Consider the following 15,955-nt stretch of genomic DNA (forward strand, 5'->3'; position numbering starts at 1 on the left):
ACATATCCGCTTCAGGTCTAACTATGTTTATAAAGCATTGCAAGTCAATTCGCCTGACTGTAACTCATTACAGAAAACTCGGAAAGTCAAAACCAAGAAGCCATTTCCTGTATCTGAGGCTTCATAGAAAGTGGACAGCTGTGTGGAAAACAGATCGACCATTTTGTCTCATTGCCCCTCCCGAGGGTCTGGACTTTTCTCTCTGTATAAAATTACTTTTCCTATAAATGATCAACCTATTTCCATTCCCTTCCATACTATTAATGTTGTCAGAACAGGAATGACCTGCAACTTAGTCTGGCTGCAGAACCGCATCTCTGATATCCATGTAGCTGTATCCAGCTATTAATCTCATAGCTGATGTCATAGCCAGGGGCTCCAGTTCAGACTACATCCCTAAATTGTCACTGCCATTTCCCCCCAAGAGTCATAGCTGCATGTGAAAATAGTGGTGAGATAGAATAACTGCAAGTCTATTATGTGCATGATTTTCTCTCTGAAATATGAGTGATTCAGATCACCTTTTTAGTCATGTTTGACTTCATTAGAATAATACAGAGAGGCCAGCAAAATGATGCGATAGAAAAAGGTGCTTGCCACTAAGCCTGACCTGAGTTTAATCCCTGGGACCTACATGGCAAAAAAGAGAGAACCAACTCCCTTGTGTTGTCCTCTGACCTCCTACCTACCTATGCACACACACACAGACACACACACATATATGCACATACACATACACACCAATAAATAAATACATGGAAAATATAATAAAACGAAAATAAAAGTTTGGAAAAACAACCAATTCTTTATCAGAAATAGCTGTTTATGAGTGTGAAAAGGTGTTTAACCAATTAAATATGCTACTAAATTTTTCAATATATGTGTGCGCTTTTAGAGGGACGCTTGTTTTTCTCAGATACCAGAGAAAGGGTTTTCAGATGGGAAAGTTCTATGAATATATTTTATTTCCCTGGGGAACATTCCCTCTGAGAAACAACTGTTCTTTTCTCCTTCCCACAAGTTTGCACACATCTCTGTGTGACACATCAGGACCATGATCTCTGACACAGTGGCAGTCTGTTCCAGGCCTGGGGTCAGAGTTCAGAGGCTCCCAGTCCCCTTCTGGAACAACACATGGCCTGGAATGGCTTGTTCTTTGTCCCACTTGAAGAAACGCAAGAACCTTGTAGGGAAGAAGCATAGTTTGCATTCTTTTACATGAGTGTACTCTCCTGATAATTGAGACTCATCATAATCAAATCTGCTTTTCATACGTGAAAAGGTCACAGGGTCTGTAGAATAGAAACACTCCCCAAATTAGCGCATGGGCTTGTTTCCTTAACACAATTGCTCATGTAAAATCCCTTTTAAAGATATCTCCAGAGTGCGAGAGTATAGGTTAGCATTAAATTAATTTATTTCTTTGTATAAAATGAATATTTCCTGATAGCATATTTTTGGAGCAGTTTTTTTTTTTCTGAACAAAGGCCAGGGCTTTCTCATGGTCATTTAGCAGATGGCATAACTGTGTGCATTTTGAGGTCCATGTTTCTCTCAAGATAAGCTCCTTGCCATGACACTCTTTGTTCCCCAAACTTCTGATAAAAATAAAATGAAAAGGCCAAGGAAGTGGGAACTTATGCAGATATCATGGCCATAGACCAGGCCGTGATGTCAAATGTCTATTTTAAATTTCAGCAAAGGGTGGGAGGTGCATTTGGGTAGAGCATCTTCTGTGCAATGTGAAGGCCTGAGTTTGAGCTCCAGCACCCACGTGCTGGAGCCAGACGTGGTCATTAGCTTCCCTCAGGCAGAGACAGGCAGATCCTCAGCTCGCTAGCCAGCCAGCCACAACAGCGAGTGCCAGGTTCAGTGAGACCCTGTCTGAAAATGTAACTTGAGAAGTGAATCGAGAAGACATCTGGCTCTTGCCCTACATAGGAGCATACAGGGTACACAGCACAACCAAGTTCACATGCATCTCACACACACACACACACACACACACACACACACACACATGCATCACACACGTCACATGCACACACATCACAGATATGCAACACACATACATCACATGCACACATCACATGCACATGCATCACAACCACATCTCACACACAGGCATGACACATACAAGCATGACACACACAGGCATCGTACGCACATACACATGCAACACACACATCACAGACATGCATCACACACTTTTACACACACATTACACAATACATGTATCACATGCACATATCACGTGCACATGTATAGCACACATGTATTGCACACATGCATCACACAGGCATGACACACACAGGCATCACACATGCATATTACACACAGGCATCATACGCACATACACATGCAACACACACATCACACACATGCATCTCACATACACACTGCAGGAGTGAAGCCACCTTTGCTGCAGTGGAGCATTGTTTAGACGAGCTGCTTGGAGGTGGGTGGAGCCAGGCATCTCGTAAGCCGTCCAGATTAGTTTGTCAAAGATCCAGAGAGCATCCCCTCTTGCTGCTTTGGAAGGTGCCCACTTGTTAGTTTGCTCTCATTTCTTCCTCGGTCCTTTGACATCTGAGCCCTTTGACTTGAGCTCAATCTTTTGTAATCAGAACTGTCACTGTGGGAAGGGGTGAGATGCTCATCTGCTTTGTTGTTAGGAGAAAGCTTTGAAAGTGGAAACCAAAACCCCGGAGCATTCTAGAAAGAGGTTTCTCTGTAATGCCCCGAGGAAGGCCACATGGACTTGTGGCCTCTTCGGTGGATAAGAAGGTATAGTGGTATTTTTGTGGAGTGGTATTTTCTTTTTTTCTTTTGAGGCAGACCTATTTCCTGCATGCCAGCATCCTCGGTGATTTAAAACAGCTACAGAAGTACAGGCGCTGTTTTATTTATATCCATCGACAGTGTCCTTTCCCTTCTTTCTTCCTGCATTTTTCTTTTGCTCTTTCTTAATTAACTTCTTCTTCCCCTATTTGGGGAAGGGATCCTCTTTCCAAGAGGCTGTGGCAGCCAATGGCAGATGGGGGACACGAAGTCTTTGTCTTTAGAGCTGTAACCACCGCTGAGTTACCAGTGCTCCAGGGGCTAGCTTCACCTCAAGCCCACGTGAGTGGTCCTAGGTAAACCCAATGGGGCACAAAGCAAACACAAAATAAGAAGGCCTAGAGGCAGAGTGACCGCAGGAGTGGGGGAGGGTAACGATTAGGAAGGAGAGGGTAGAGGGATGAGTATGAGCAGAATATACTGTGTACATAGAAGAAACTGTCAAAGAATAAACTAATTAGAAATGTTTCCCGCATACTCAAGACCCTAGTACAGATTAGACTCCATTAACGCTAATTATTTCACAGTTCACTTTCCAAAGACACCAAACACCTTCTCTGAATGACATAAACACTTCCCTCAGCGACCAGGTCATTGCCACCTGCCAAGGTAATTAGTTACTTGGATTATCATATCAGTTCTGAGTTCTTGAAAACAATATACCTAAAAGTGCACACATGTATTTTTTTGATACATAGAGATATAATTTCATTTCCTTGCCATTTTTCTCATAATGCCATGCTCATTCATAAGCACATGGCTAGGAGTGAAGGATGGTGGGGAAGATCGTCAGAGGTGATCTGAGTATAGAATAGACCTGGGCTGAAACTCAGACCGTCTGGTTCTAGCTAATTTCTCCCTCTAATTGACAGTGTTGCTTAGATCATCTCTCTTTGTTCTCCGTTTCCTGACCTGGTTATGGTGTGATGGCTGTAACATGGTGGTTGTCAGGGTCTCAGAGGAAAGGTCAGGACACGCCCCACCCTGCCGCATTCACATCTGTTGGATCCCTGTTTCAGATTGGGTGCAGGAGCAAGGGAGGCAGAGAGGGACCATTTTTGTCAGCAGGCTGACATTCCGATGAGAGGGCAGATGAAGGAATAACTGTCTTGATGGAGACTGATAGAGTGGTCAAGAGTTTGGAGGCGGACATAGTTGTGTGGATTGGAAATGCCCTGGGGAAGAAATCACAATTTGAAATAGGACCAAAGAATCTGAAGGAGTCAATAAAGGAGCCTTGTGGGTGTTGTGGTGGAGGTGGTGGTGGGGGTAATGGTGGTGGTGAGGGTGGTGGGGATGGATGGTGGTGGTGATGGTGCTGATGGTGGATGTGGTGGTGGTGAAGGTGGTGGTAATGGTGGTAGTGGTGGGTATGGTTGGTATGGTGGTGGTGTTTCTAGGCAAAAGAGTCTAGAATGTCCAATATCTTTGGAGACACCAAGGAAACAATACCACTTCAGCTAGGGTAGTGATCTGGAGAGGAGAACGACCTTCTCCTCTGAGAGGCAGAGGTCAGGCAGCACCATGACTAGCAGTGGCTGGGAGCCCTGGAGCTGCAGGCTGTGAACGAACCATTGCCATTGGTCTGTTAGCAGAGGTGAAGAGAGAAGGGTGGTGTAGACAATGGGGACAGAAACCTGTTGACAGGCTGATCCCTCAGGATCCAGCTGGACACAAATGACAGAATGAAGTGGGACTTGGGTACATTTTGAAGTGGGGACTAATGGGGATCATTAGTAGACTCTGTAATAGAGGTCAGAGGGAAACACAGGGTGGTTCTGAGACAAAACAGAAAGATGAAATTGCCATTAAAGGGTGACAAAAAGGTAAAAGAAGGAAAGCTAGTAAACTTGAGGAACTTGGGACCTTGAGGAGATGAAGAATTTGGGTTTAGACGAGTTACCTTTGATGTACACTGTGGACACATATGAATGTGGATACCAGATGAACATGTTTTTTTAAAAAAAAACAAAAAACAAAAAAAAAAAACCCAGTGACTTCTACTTCTGAATCATCCAGGACTGGGAAACTAATTCTGTGTCATGAGATTTAACATGATCCAAGATGAGGCACAAGGACGGTTGATGAGGGGGGAGCAGGCCAGGAAGAGATTCCAGGTCTGGGCTCTGCGGTGTTTCTTCAGTGTTCCAGCAAGCGAGAAGATTCAGATATGTATGGAGACTGAGACAGAAGGCAGAGACACGGAGGCAACCAGAGAGCAGAGAGATTCCATGGCCCCTGGGAGGAAGCACTTCGAGGCAGAACCATATGACACAGGCATTGGGTGGAAGGAGGTGGCAGCTGGGAAGGAACTGGCTCCTGGAGTTCAAGGGCGGTGGAGAGAGAGGGAGAGAGAGAGAGAAAGAGAAGCAGTGGTCCTTAAAAAGAAGAGGGGAGCAGGGTTGCATGATGCTCATACAGGCCCCTTCCTATGGGTTCCTGATTACAAGGAAGCAAAGAAGTGGGGAGCAACTGGGAGGAAAACATGATCCAAAAGAGAGAGATGACTAAACAAGGAATGTCTCTGTGTGGGGGTGAAATGAAGCAGGAAAGAGGGAAATGGATAAGACACCAGATAAGTAGGAGATAAATTACCTCCAAGGGTTAGAATAGGCCTTGAACAGGGGTCTAGCGCATAGGGAGGGGCTGGCCTGAGGAGTGCAGGCTGGGAAGGGGCATAGCTCACCAGTATGATAGGGAGGAAGCCAGAAACTAGGTTGGAGGTCTGCAGAATAAGTCATGGACGTTAAATAAACGCCTGAGGAGGGATCATTCTATATGGTTCAATCAGTTCTGGGAGGCTTGCGTGGGCACTGTACGGGATGTGTCTTGGGTTCCAAGTGTCGACCTGGTGCAATATGACAGCAGCCTTCTCCCTTGACCACCGCCATCTTTGCCCCCAGAAGGATGTCTAGACAAGTCCCCAGATGAGATCTCACTGGTTTAGGGCTGTGTAGAATGATCATCGGGGCCATGGCAGCCTAGCGGGGATCCTGATCAATAACCAAACAGGAGGTGTTCAACTGCTGTCCCTCATGTCACTGAGCAAAGAGAAGGTCCAGAGAGTCACTTTAATAATTGATACCGGGTTGAGGTACAGGTGAGGGGGGATGGCAGGAACCCAGGATTGCAAATCCCTCAGGGATCCGGGGATGATTAGGGATGAGGTTCTAGAGGGGATATCATGGCAGAGATCTTTGAACATTTGTGCTCCCTTCCGGCGTTCAGGAAGAAAGTCTCAGATGGAAGAGGTGCAGGATGAACTCTTCCAGAGGCTCACCATCGGGCGCAGTGCCGCACAGAGGAAGTTCCATGTGCCGCGGCAGAATGTGCCGGTGATCAATATCACTTACGACTCCACCCCGGAGGAAGTCAAGACCTGGCTGCAGTCGAAAGGATTCAACCCTGTGTGAGTGTTCCATGCCTCCTTCGCAGCTGGGTCCCTTCCATGCCACCCCGACTCTTCAAGTCGTCAAAACCTAGGTGGCATACTTTTCCCTGTATTCAGGAAATAGCGGCTAACTGTTTAAAAGCAAAGAAGAAGGTAGAAAACTGGGGGAAGGGACGAGGTTGATTCTGGTGCGTCTTCAAGCTGATAGTTTATTTTCCTCACCAGTATCTTGGGCAGTTGTTACCAGCTAGGAGGGATGTAGGCATTTGATTCTTTCTCATCAGTTACACAGGGTAAGATGATGTTATGCAGGACCCTATCACATGGGATGTGTGACGTAAGACTTCTTGTGTCTCAGGGCTGTCAATCAGAGGTATCTTCACCGCTTTATATACCACTGATCTAAAAGTCTGTAGATGTTCTGTGGATGTTTGGTACCATGAAATGTTTGAACAGTACATGCCTGAGGGATCCTAATTTAGAAACTCGCTCCCTTGGCATATTTGACAGCAAAGCTCAGTTGTTAGTTGCCATGTTACGAGAAAGCGCTCCGTTGCTCTTAGGAACAGGAAAGAGAAGCCTAAGGGAGTCCATGATTTAGAAACCCCACCGCATCCTTTTAGATGCTTGGTCACCAGTCATTTTATGTGAAAGGAATCTCTGGGTAGCAGCCATGGACGTCTCTTGGTATTCCTTGTCTCAGCACTGCAGTGCCTTTAAGGATATGGAACACACGGTGATGGTGTGCCTGTCATCCCAGCACTTGGGAGGTGGGGGTGGAGGGCCTGCAGTCAACCTGAGCTACTTGCGGAGTTCTAAACCAGCCTGGGCTGCTTGAGGCCCTGGCTCAGAAGTGACATCAAGTGAACACTCAAGGAAAAAAATAACAGATAAAGGGTGGATGCATGGATAGACAGACAGACAGACAGGCGAGCTGGAGAGATGGTTTAGCTGTTAAAGCAAAGCTCACAACGATGAAGCAGGATGATAGAAGAAGCAGCCGCTTCTCTCTTGCAGGCATTTGCAGCCCTCTGCTAACTTCCTCACGCTCTGTATTTCAGGACTGTCAATAGCCTCGGAGTGTTAAATGGAGCACAACTCTTCTCCCTCAATAAAGATGAGCTGAGGTCCGTCTGCCCCGAAGGTGCCAGAGTCTTTAGCCAAATCACTGTTCAGAAAGCTGCTTTGGAGGTAAGAGCAGTGAACAGAGCTGGTGGTGTTTGTCGGCTTTGGAGAGTGAGAACTGGAGCCAGTGTTCGTGTCCATATTGGTCAATTTCTCCTCACTGAAAAGATGAATTAAATTTGTCTCAGTTTTTCCTTCTCTGCCACTAGATACCATAGGTAACTGTTTTCAAAAAGATTATCTTTCAGGCTAACTAGAGATTTATTTCTGAGCACAATGTTCTCATTTTATTGCATGGGCTTCTATAAAAACTTCAAATTTGCTAATAGAAAGCAAATTCATACATGAATTGAGTAACTGTCTGAGAAGCAAGTACTATTTTTCTTATTTTTATTTACTTCAGAAATGTCAGTACAATGAATAAATAAAACCCTAGTTGTGGGGTGCTAGAAAAATGACCCTACTGTTAAGAACATGCCCTGCTTTTATGGAGAGCCTGAGTTCTGTTCTCAGGACCCACAAAAGGTCACACATATCCATCTGTAACACCAGCTTCAGGAACTGGACAAAGGAAAAATAAAAATACATAAAACCCAAGCTACGCATGGTGGTGATGCATCTATAAGCCAGCTCTTGGGAGGTAGAGGCAGAAAAATCTTAGCTCAAGGATAGCCTTAGCTGTATAGTGAGTTCAAGGACTGCCGGAGCTCCCAGGATCCTTTCTCCAACAAACTAAAGTTCTGGGTGCATTTCCCAAGCCTAGTTGTCCGTCTACAGAATCATCAGGAATGCTAAGAAAGGATATTAAAAATGGGTAGCTGTGGGGTGGGGAGAAAGCTAAGCAGCTAAGATTGTGCAACTATGAGGACCAGGGTTCCAATTCCAGCATCCACTTAATCAGGCAAACATCCCACAAATACTTCTGACCCCAGTGCTGAGGGATCTGCCAGCTATTCTGGACCCTGAGTGCTCACAGGCAGACCTGTGTGTGAACACTCCACATGCAAATATAATACACACACACACACACGCACACAAACACATAAACAAAATAAATCCAAGGGAAAGGAAAGTATACAGCTGCAGGAAGTGTCAGTCAAAGCTGTCTGCATAGCAGCTAAGGAGTGAATGGATGTCTATTTAGCAGGAGGTATTCAAGCTGCCCTCTTCAAAGATGGCTCTGTAAGAGTTAATAGTTTTGTGAAAATTACAGTTGGCCTCAAATAAAAGGATACAGGATTCAATATGAAACTGATAGCTAATTATCCCTAGCAGGTATATTATGTAAATTGAACAGTTAAATAACTCAGGATAAAATAGTTTCGTGTGTATAATCCTGTGACCATTCCCCATCAAGCGAAATTCCATTTTGCTGAGAATTCTCTTCTACAACATTGATCTGGAAGGTTTTATATTTGAGTTTAATGATTGCTTTTCGTATGTAGAGTATGAATAAGGATTATGTGTTCCCTAAAGCTGTTTTCTTACCATTATACTTTTCAATCTTGTTAAGAATGTATAAATTGCTTGTTGGGGGTACATTAGAAAATTCTGTATCCTTAATGTTTCCGGATCCCTTCTTTCCAGGACATCCTGTTACTATGTTTGCCTTCCCGGCCTACTTCCTGATACTTCTGGGATTTGACTGAGTCAGAACTGATACAGTTTCCAAGAGCTTCTTGGCTACTTTCCCTCCACACCACTTTCTTGGATCCAGTTCTTCACATAGTTTCTCACCACACCACACCCCCACTTGTTACCAGAGCTTTCAGTCATCAGAGGAGGAAATAAGGACAAGATCCCCAGGGATTGTAGGGAGACCTTGGAAGGGAGAAAAGCTGGCACGATCCGAGGGGCAGAGTTTTCGGAAGGGAAATGATGTGTTCCGAAGACACCCTTTAAAATCTCTCAGTGGAAACGAGTGCCTTGCTTGACTGACCTTCTTTGGAAGGGGTGAAAAGATGGTTCATTTGATAATGTGATTGTTGTAATCATGAAGACCCTAGCTCAGCTCTCACGGGGGAAGCACATCCAGGAGGATTCCTGGGAATGGCCAGGCCAGCAGACCAGTGAGCTGTAGTTGGAACCCACTCATTCGCTCCCGGCTTTCCAGACCAGAAATAATTACACAGAAACTGTATTAATTAAATTACTGCTTGGCCAATAGCTTTGGCACCTTTTTAGCTAGCTCTTCTATCTTAAATTAACCCATTTTTATTATTTTGTATTTTACCATGAGGCTCATGGTTTACTGATGCCAGCACATGGGTGTCTTTTTCCTCCAGCAGCTACGTGGCTCCTTGGCTCTGCCTTCTCTCCTCCTCTATCTGCTTAGAATTCCTGCCTTACTCAGTTCTGCCCTGCTGTAGGCCAAAGCAGCTTTGTTCATTAACTAGTGGTATTTACAGCATAAAGGGGAATCCCACATCAGTGAGCCTTAGGTGTAGTCTGAGATTCTGTCTCAAAAAACTAAGGTGGAGTTGGGTATGGTGCCATACCCTTTTAGTGTCAGTACTTAAGAGGAAGAGGCAGAAGGGGCTCCATGAGTTTCAGGGCCGCCTGAGCCATATAGTAAAATCCTACCTCAAAGGAAAGAGAAAAAATATTAGTGAGAAGCCACCACACACACCAGTAGCTGTGATTTGATGGGTACAGCCACCACACCCACATACACAAGTAACTATGATTTGATGGGTACAGACACCATACCCACACACACCAGTAGCTATGATTTGATGGGTACAGACACCACACACACACACACCAGTAGCTATGATTTGATGGGTACAGACACCACACACACCAGTAACTATGATTTGATGGGTACAGCCACCACACCCACACACACCAGTACCTATGATTTGATGGGTACAGACACCACACACACCAGTAGCTGTGATTTGATGGGTACAGCCACCACACACACCAGTAACTATGTTGTCGGCTCTATGTTTATTTTTCAGGACAGTAACGGAAGCTCTGAGTTACAAGAAATCATGAGGAGGCGTCAGGAGAAGATCAGTGCTGCTGCCAGTGACTCGGGAGTAGAGTCATTTGATGAAGGAAGCAGTCACTGATTGGTTGGACACCGTCACTCTTGGCTTTGTTGGACACGCTTTGTTTTAAGAAGCCTTGAAGGGAATGTCGAATCGCTTGGCCTGGTCTATGTAAATTATCGTCATAGAAGGAAACAGTGTGTATTGAGTCAACAGAGGACTTGCTGCTTCTTGGCCCATTGTTTTGATTAAAAAGTGAGATGTGGGCAAGTGAGGTTGGTTGTTCAGCTAGTAAAAGTACTTGCCGCCAAGCCCAATGACCTGAGTTCGAGTCCCTGGACCTATGTGGTAGATGGAGAGAGCTAGCTTTTCCAAGTTGTCCTCTCACCGCCATTCAGAAATAACAAGTGTCATTAAAACAATTTTAAAGATAATTTAAACTAAAAAGAAAAGGATGAGACTGTTTTGACCTTGGGAAGCACTTTTTTCCATTTTCCTAAGGTACACTTCCCTTCGCTCCATTAATTCTCCCACCCTCATCTGGTGATCTATGTTGGGTTATTTTGACAATGGAAAATTTACTCACTGCAACAGGGAAAAGATATGGCCATTGATGACTAAGTCTACCCACTCAGCTCTCTGTGACTGGGGTGCCTGTCATCCAGGGAGGAGGCTCAGCGAGACTACCCTCTGCCTACTTTAGGTCTCTCCTGTGGCATACCTAATGCCAGCGTATTTAGGTGTATTTAAAGTTCCTAATGCCAACCGTCTAAAAATAGCACATTTGAATGAACTGTACAATACAGCCAGACCTTGAACGTGCAGATAGGAGACTATAGCAGTTCTCAAAATGCTTTGTTCCTCGAAGCTCTGTCAGTTGCAAAATCTTGCATAGATTATGCTTTGATTTAGTTTAAATTCTGCTCATTATGTATACTGTGTAATTAAATATGAGAAAGCACAAGTGGGAAGAAGTCACATACATTCACAATCACTCAGAGTAGCCCACGCTGCTGTTTATTACAGTATTTTGCTTAATGAAAGCCTCAGTTATAAATATTGATATAAGTAGTAAAAGGATATGGGGCCATTTTATGTGTTTTATCTGTGTAACAAGGGACACTTAATTTACATGTACCTTAACCCCATGAAAGAATCTAGATAGAAGAAAAATAGCTAACCTTCAACAAATGTTATTTTTGGAAACACAATCTTGTCATTAAATGTAATATTATTTCACATTTATAAGAAAGATGTTATGTAAGAATGTTGTATATTTTAACATAAATCCATTTAGAGAGATTATCTAGATTCATTAATTTTTCATAGTGCCTTTTTCACTTGAGTCGGCTGGAAAGAGTCTGCAATAAACAGTATTTGCTGTATATTAATAAATAGCTTCTATCTCGTCCACACGAAAATGTTTGCTTTGTACACTGGGCACTTGGGTTAACAGAATGAGAGCAGATGTCCCTTACACAGGAAGAAGGCCTCAGTGTGTGTCTGAAGAGCATGACCTAGGATGCTATCCCATGCTCCCCTGGTTTCATTGTCCACATTCTCTATCATCAAGCCACAATTGCTACCAAGAATGAAAACTCATATGCTCTGTATTTGTTTTTTATCACTGCTCCAAGCAAATGTGTATCTGGAAATCTGCAGTGACAGAGAGCAGCTTCCTAGGGGCCAAATTTGCAAAGATGATGAAGGGAATAGCAGCCTTCACCACCCATCTCTCTCCCCATCATCCCGAGCAATTGTGAGGTGACAAAGGAGAATCCAGTTAGATCTCTTACATTCTTTAAACCCTGCCTTCGTTGACCAAAAAAAAAAATCTGTAGAGCAAAATCAAAATCAAAATACTTAGATGACCTGGTTGGGAAGTAACAGGTCCAACATAGAATTGCTGTGACTCATATATGTATACCTAAAGAGTCTGGGATGTTCTGTGGAAGCTTCCCCCCAGCACCTGGCATCTATAGGACCCAGCCATGACAAGCTCAATAGAGGCTCAAGTTTGAGTAGTTTACCCTAAGGCAATACATGGTTCCAAGAAAGACCACTAACTGAGGCCATCCAGGCACCACTCAGGAACAGACTGCCCAAAGGAAATTCCTAATGTTCCAACCATTATAGATGGGATCACCTGCCAGCACACCAATCACTTTTGCCAGAACACCCCTAGACAAATGTCAGCCAATCAGGGGTCCTGAACCTTAGAAATCCCTCACCCCAACCTCTGCTATTCTAAAAACCCCACCCTCAATGGAGTGCCATTACATTGGACACTCAAATGTTGTAGGAAGGTTGCTTGTTTGTTTGTCCCAGCCACCCAGAACCAAAATAATCACACAGAAACTATATTATTTAAATTAAATTAAACTATATTATTTAAATCACTGCTTGGCCCATTAGCTCTAGTTTTTTATTGGCTAACTCTTACATCTTAATATAACTTATTTCTATTAATCTGTGTATCTCCATGTGGCTGTGGCTTACAGGCTGAAGTTCCATCTGGCTCTGGTTGGACTTCATGGCTTCTCTCTGACTCTGCCTCCTTCCTCCCAGCATTCAGTTTAGTTTTTCCCGCCTATCTCTGTTCCCCTATAGCTCTGCTATAGGCCCAAAGCAGTTCCTTTATTAACCAATGGTATTCATAACATACAGAGGGAAATCCCACATCCCCTCCCCTTTTCTGTTTAAATAAAAAGGAAGGTTTTAACTTTAACATAGTAAAATTACATATAACAAAACAGGTATCAAACAAGAACTACAGGTACAATATTTATATCTACTTTATCTTTTATTATAACAAAGAAAACTAAATTCTTTAACTCCGTCAAAGACTCTAAAAGAATATAATATTACCTAAATAAACAATAAGTTCATTGTAAGCAACTGCCAAAACTCAAGAATTAACAGGACCATCTCACTACCTGGACAGTCACCCAAAGTTCTTCTGTACTGTTAGGGCACCCATATTCAGCCTACTGGCCCATAGTATCCAGCAGACTTTTCCATTAAGCAGGAAATTTCAGACAGTTCAGCCTATATTGGCAGTTTGTTAGTCACTTTCTTCTGTATCCTGCAGAATGTCCGGCAGACTCTTTCATTAAGCTGGAACCCTGAAGGATGGTCTCACCTTTAGGCAAGTTCAGCAGTCATTTCTCTGTGGATTCTGGATGTCCAGTTCATCAAGCAGTCCAGTCAAGAGCAGTTTCATGCCCAAATGACTAAGAAACTCCATAAGGAGCCTCTTCAATGCCCATCTTCCTCTTCAAGTAACTGGTGCTGTCAGAATCAGACGTGTCTCATTATCATGAAAAGTCTTAAGTTATTAAAACGTTTTAAATGCCATATTCTATTAGTCTTTGAAAGGTTTGAAGAATGCCTATCCATCTGAAATACATCTCTGTACATCTAGAAAGTCTAACTAACATGACTACAAGCTTGACTATTATAGATGACTCTCTGTTAATTTATATTTCTTAATTATACATCACATTTTTAAATGAGCTGCACAAAAACAATACCTTAATCAAGAGCAGAAATATACATATAACAGAATTTACTTTAAATTTGTATCAGTAGACCAAGATTCATACCAATGCAAAGTATTCATCTCTATATCACCCAAAGAGTCTGAGTTATAACTTGAATATGAATAAGTGCTCTTTGCTTTCACATACAGGACTCAGTCTCCTAGTTGGTTTTTGGGGGACTCCGTGATTGGGGCATAACAGCATCTGAACACCATCCATATACCCAAAGAGTCTGGGATGTTCTGGTGGAAGCTTCATCCCAGTCCCTGGAATCCATATACCCAAAGAGTTTGGGTTGTACAGGTGGAAACTTCATCCCAAGGCCCTCATCCCTCTCCAAACCCTGCTGCATCTCAGAAAGCCCACCAAATGATGAACCCTCTCCCAGAGATTCTCAAGACTATTCCCACAGGATATTTATACTGCCCCCAGAAAACAAACATGGTTTTGAAGTCTTCTTCCCCCATTTCCTCTCAGGGAGATTGGAAAACCATCCAGAAGCATTGTATCCATTAAACCTGGGCTTTTTCTAATTCTATTTTAGTTGGTTTATTTGGATTGCTATGTCAGCAGGGAGGCTTATCAGGGTGCAGAAATTTTTCAGAAAGTATTGCCCCAATGAAATCATCTGTGAATGATGGCTCTACTGGCATATTTTATTGAATACTTGAAAAGCAGACAAATTCTAAAACTCTTCAAAATCCTGAAGAGTGAAACCTTGCTTAGTTCATTCTATGAGACCTCCATTTTCCTCACACCAGAGCCAGACAGAGAACCCACAGGCAAAAAGTCAATGTCCCTTATGAATGAGGTTGTAAAACTGTTTGTTAAGATTTTACTCATGAAAATGTGTCCCCTTGTATTTTTGTTTTGAGACAATTTCTCAGCCAAGCTACCCAGGCCAGCCATGAACTCCCTATGTTGTTCAGATAGACCATGACCTAGCCTCTAGCCTCATCCTCCTAGTTAGTTGTCCTACCAGGCCAGGCTCAGATAACTTTTTCATTATGTAAGGCAAGCAATCCATATTGAGATCATCAGCTGTGCTCACTATAGGTGATGTCTAGAGAAGGGTAATGTTCTACAGGCCCCAGACTCAGTTATAGTATGTGTCCCCTTTCCCCACCATTCTTTTCTGTAGAGGGAAGTTTCTGTCCTGCCCAGTCCTGCAGTTGTTCAGTCCCAGAGAAACACACAGAGGCTTATATTAATCATAAACTGTTTGGCCTATTAGCTCAGGCTTATTATTAACCAGCTTTTACAACTTAAATTAACCCATAATTCTTGTCTATGTTTAGCCACGCGGCCTGGTTGGTACCTTTTCTCAGTAAAGCAAACTCATCTTGCGTCCTCTGAATCTGGCTTGCAACAGTGCCTCTGTCTTTCGGCTTCCCAGAATTCTCCTAGTCTGTTCACCCTTTCTTCCTGGCTACTGGCTAATTAGTGTTTTTGTTTTAAACCAATACAAGTGACAAATCTTTACAGTGTACAAGAACATTATCCCACAGCATTTCCCCCATTTTTTCAAAACAAGGTCCTGAATCTAATCTCCTTTGCTTAGCTTTTATTCCTGACCATTATCTATAACAATTTGCAAACAACATGCTAATCAAAAACAAATATCCATAATTCATTTTTGGGAATGTGGGCATAGTTTTCTAGAACACTTCCTGCTGATTTGGGGTTCTGGTAATCTTATGGGGACTCAAATAAAATTTAGGATTAAGGTCAATTCCTGATTGGAGTATTTTGTGAGACTGGATCATCTTAGCCAGCAGCCTTGAAGATGTTCTGGATGTGGAACTCAAAGGAAACTACAACAGAAGTGCTCCGAAACGTTGGATCATCTGGGCCATTGGTTCCCACTGGAGATTCTTCAGGGGTCTTCCATGACCAAACCTTATTTTTCATAGCCCAGAATGATCCACAGCCTCTCATCTCTGGTGGAAACAAAAGCAAAAATTCTTCTTCAAAGTAACATCTTTTGACTTAAAATTTAAAGTCAAAGAATTTTCAAAATATATAGATTAGATTAATCCAGCAGCATTTATAAACAAATG

The 15,955-nt window shown here is 43.2% G+C and overlaps 1 protein-coding gene across 2 annotated transcripts in view; it reads left to right on the top strand.

The window, feature by feature from the left end:
• The window catches only part of Eps8 (EGFR pathway substrate 8, signaling adaptor), a 182,314-nt gene extending 170,576 nt beyond the window's left edge, over positions 1-11,738 (top strand). For both annotated transcript variants that reach the window (XM_075982460.1, XM_075982461.1), the window contains 3 exons: positions 6,070-6,250; positions 7,294-7,423; positions 10,321-11,738. In XM_075982460.1, coding sequence (XP_075838575.1) covers positions 6,070-6,250; positions 7,294-7,423; positions 10,321-10,434 — 425 coding nt within the window. In that variant the 3' untranslated portion in view covers positions 10,435-11,738. The remainder of the gene's footprint in view (positions 1-6,069; positions 6,251-7,293; positions 7,424-10,320) is intronic.
• Positions 11,739-15,955: the final 4,217 nt, after the last annotated feature.

Source organism: Microtus pennsylvanicus, chromosome 8 (genome assembly GCF_037038515.1).
Source record: "Microtus pennsylvanicus isolate mMicPen1 chromosome 8, mMicPen1.hap1, whole genome shotgun sequence".
Classification (NCBI taxonomy): Eukaryota; Metazoa; Chordata; class Mammalia; order Rodentia; family Cricetidae; genus Microtus; species Microtus pennsylvanicus.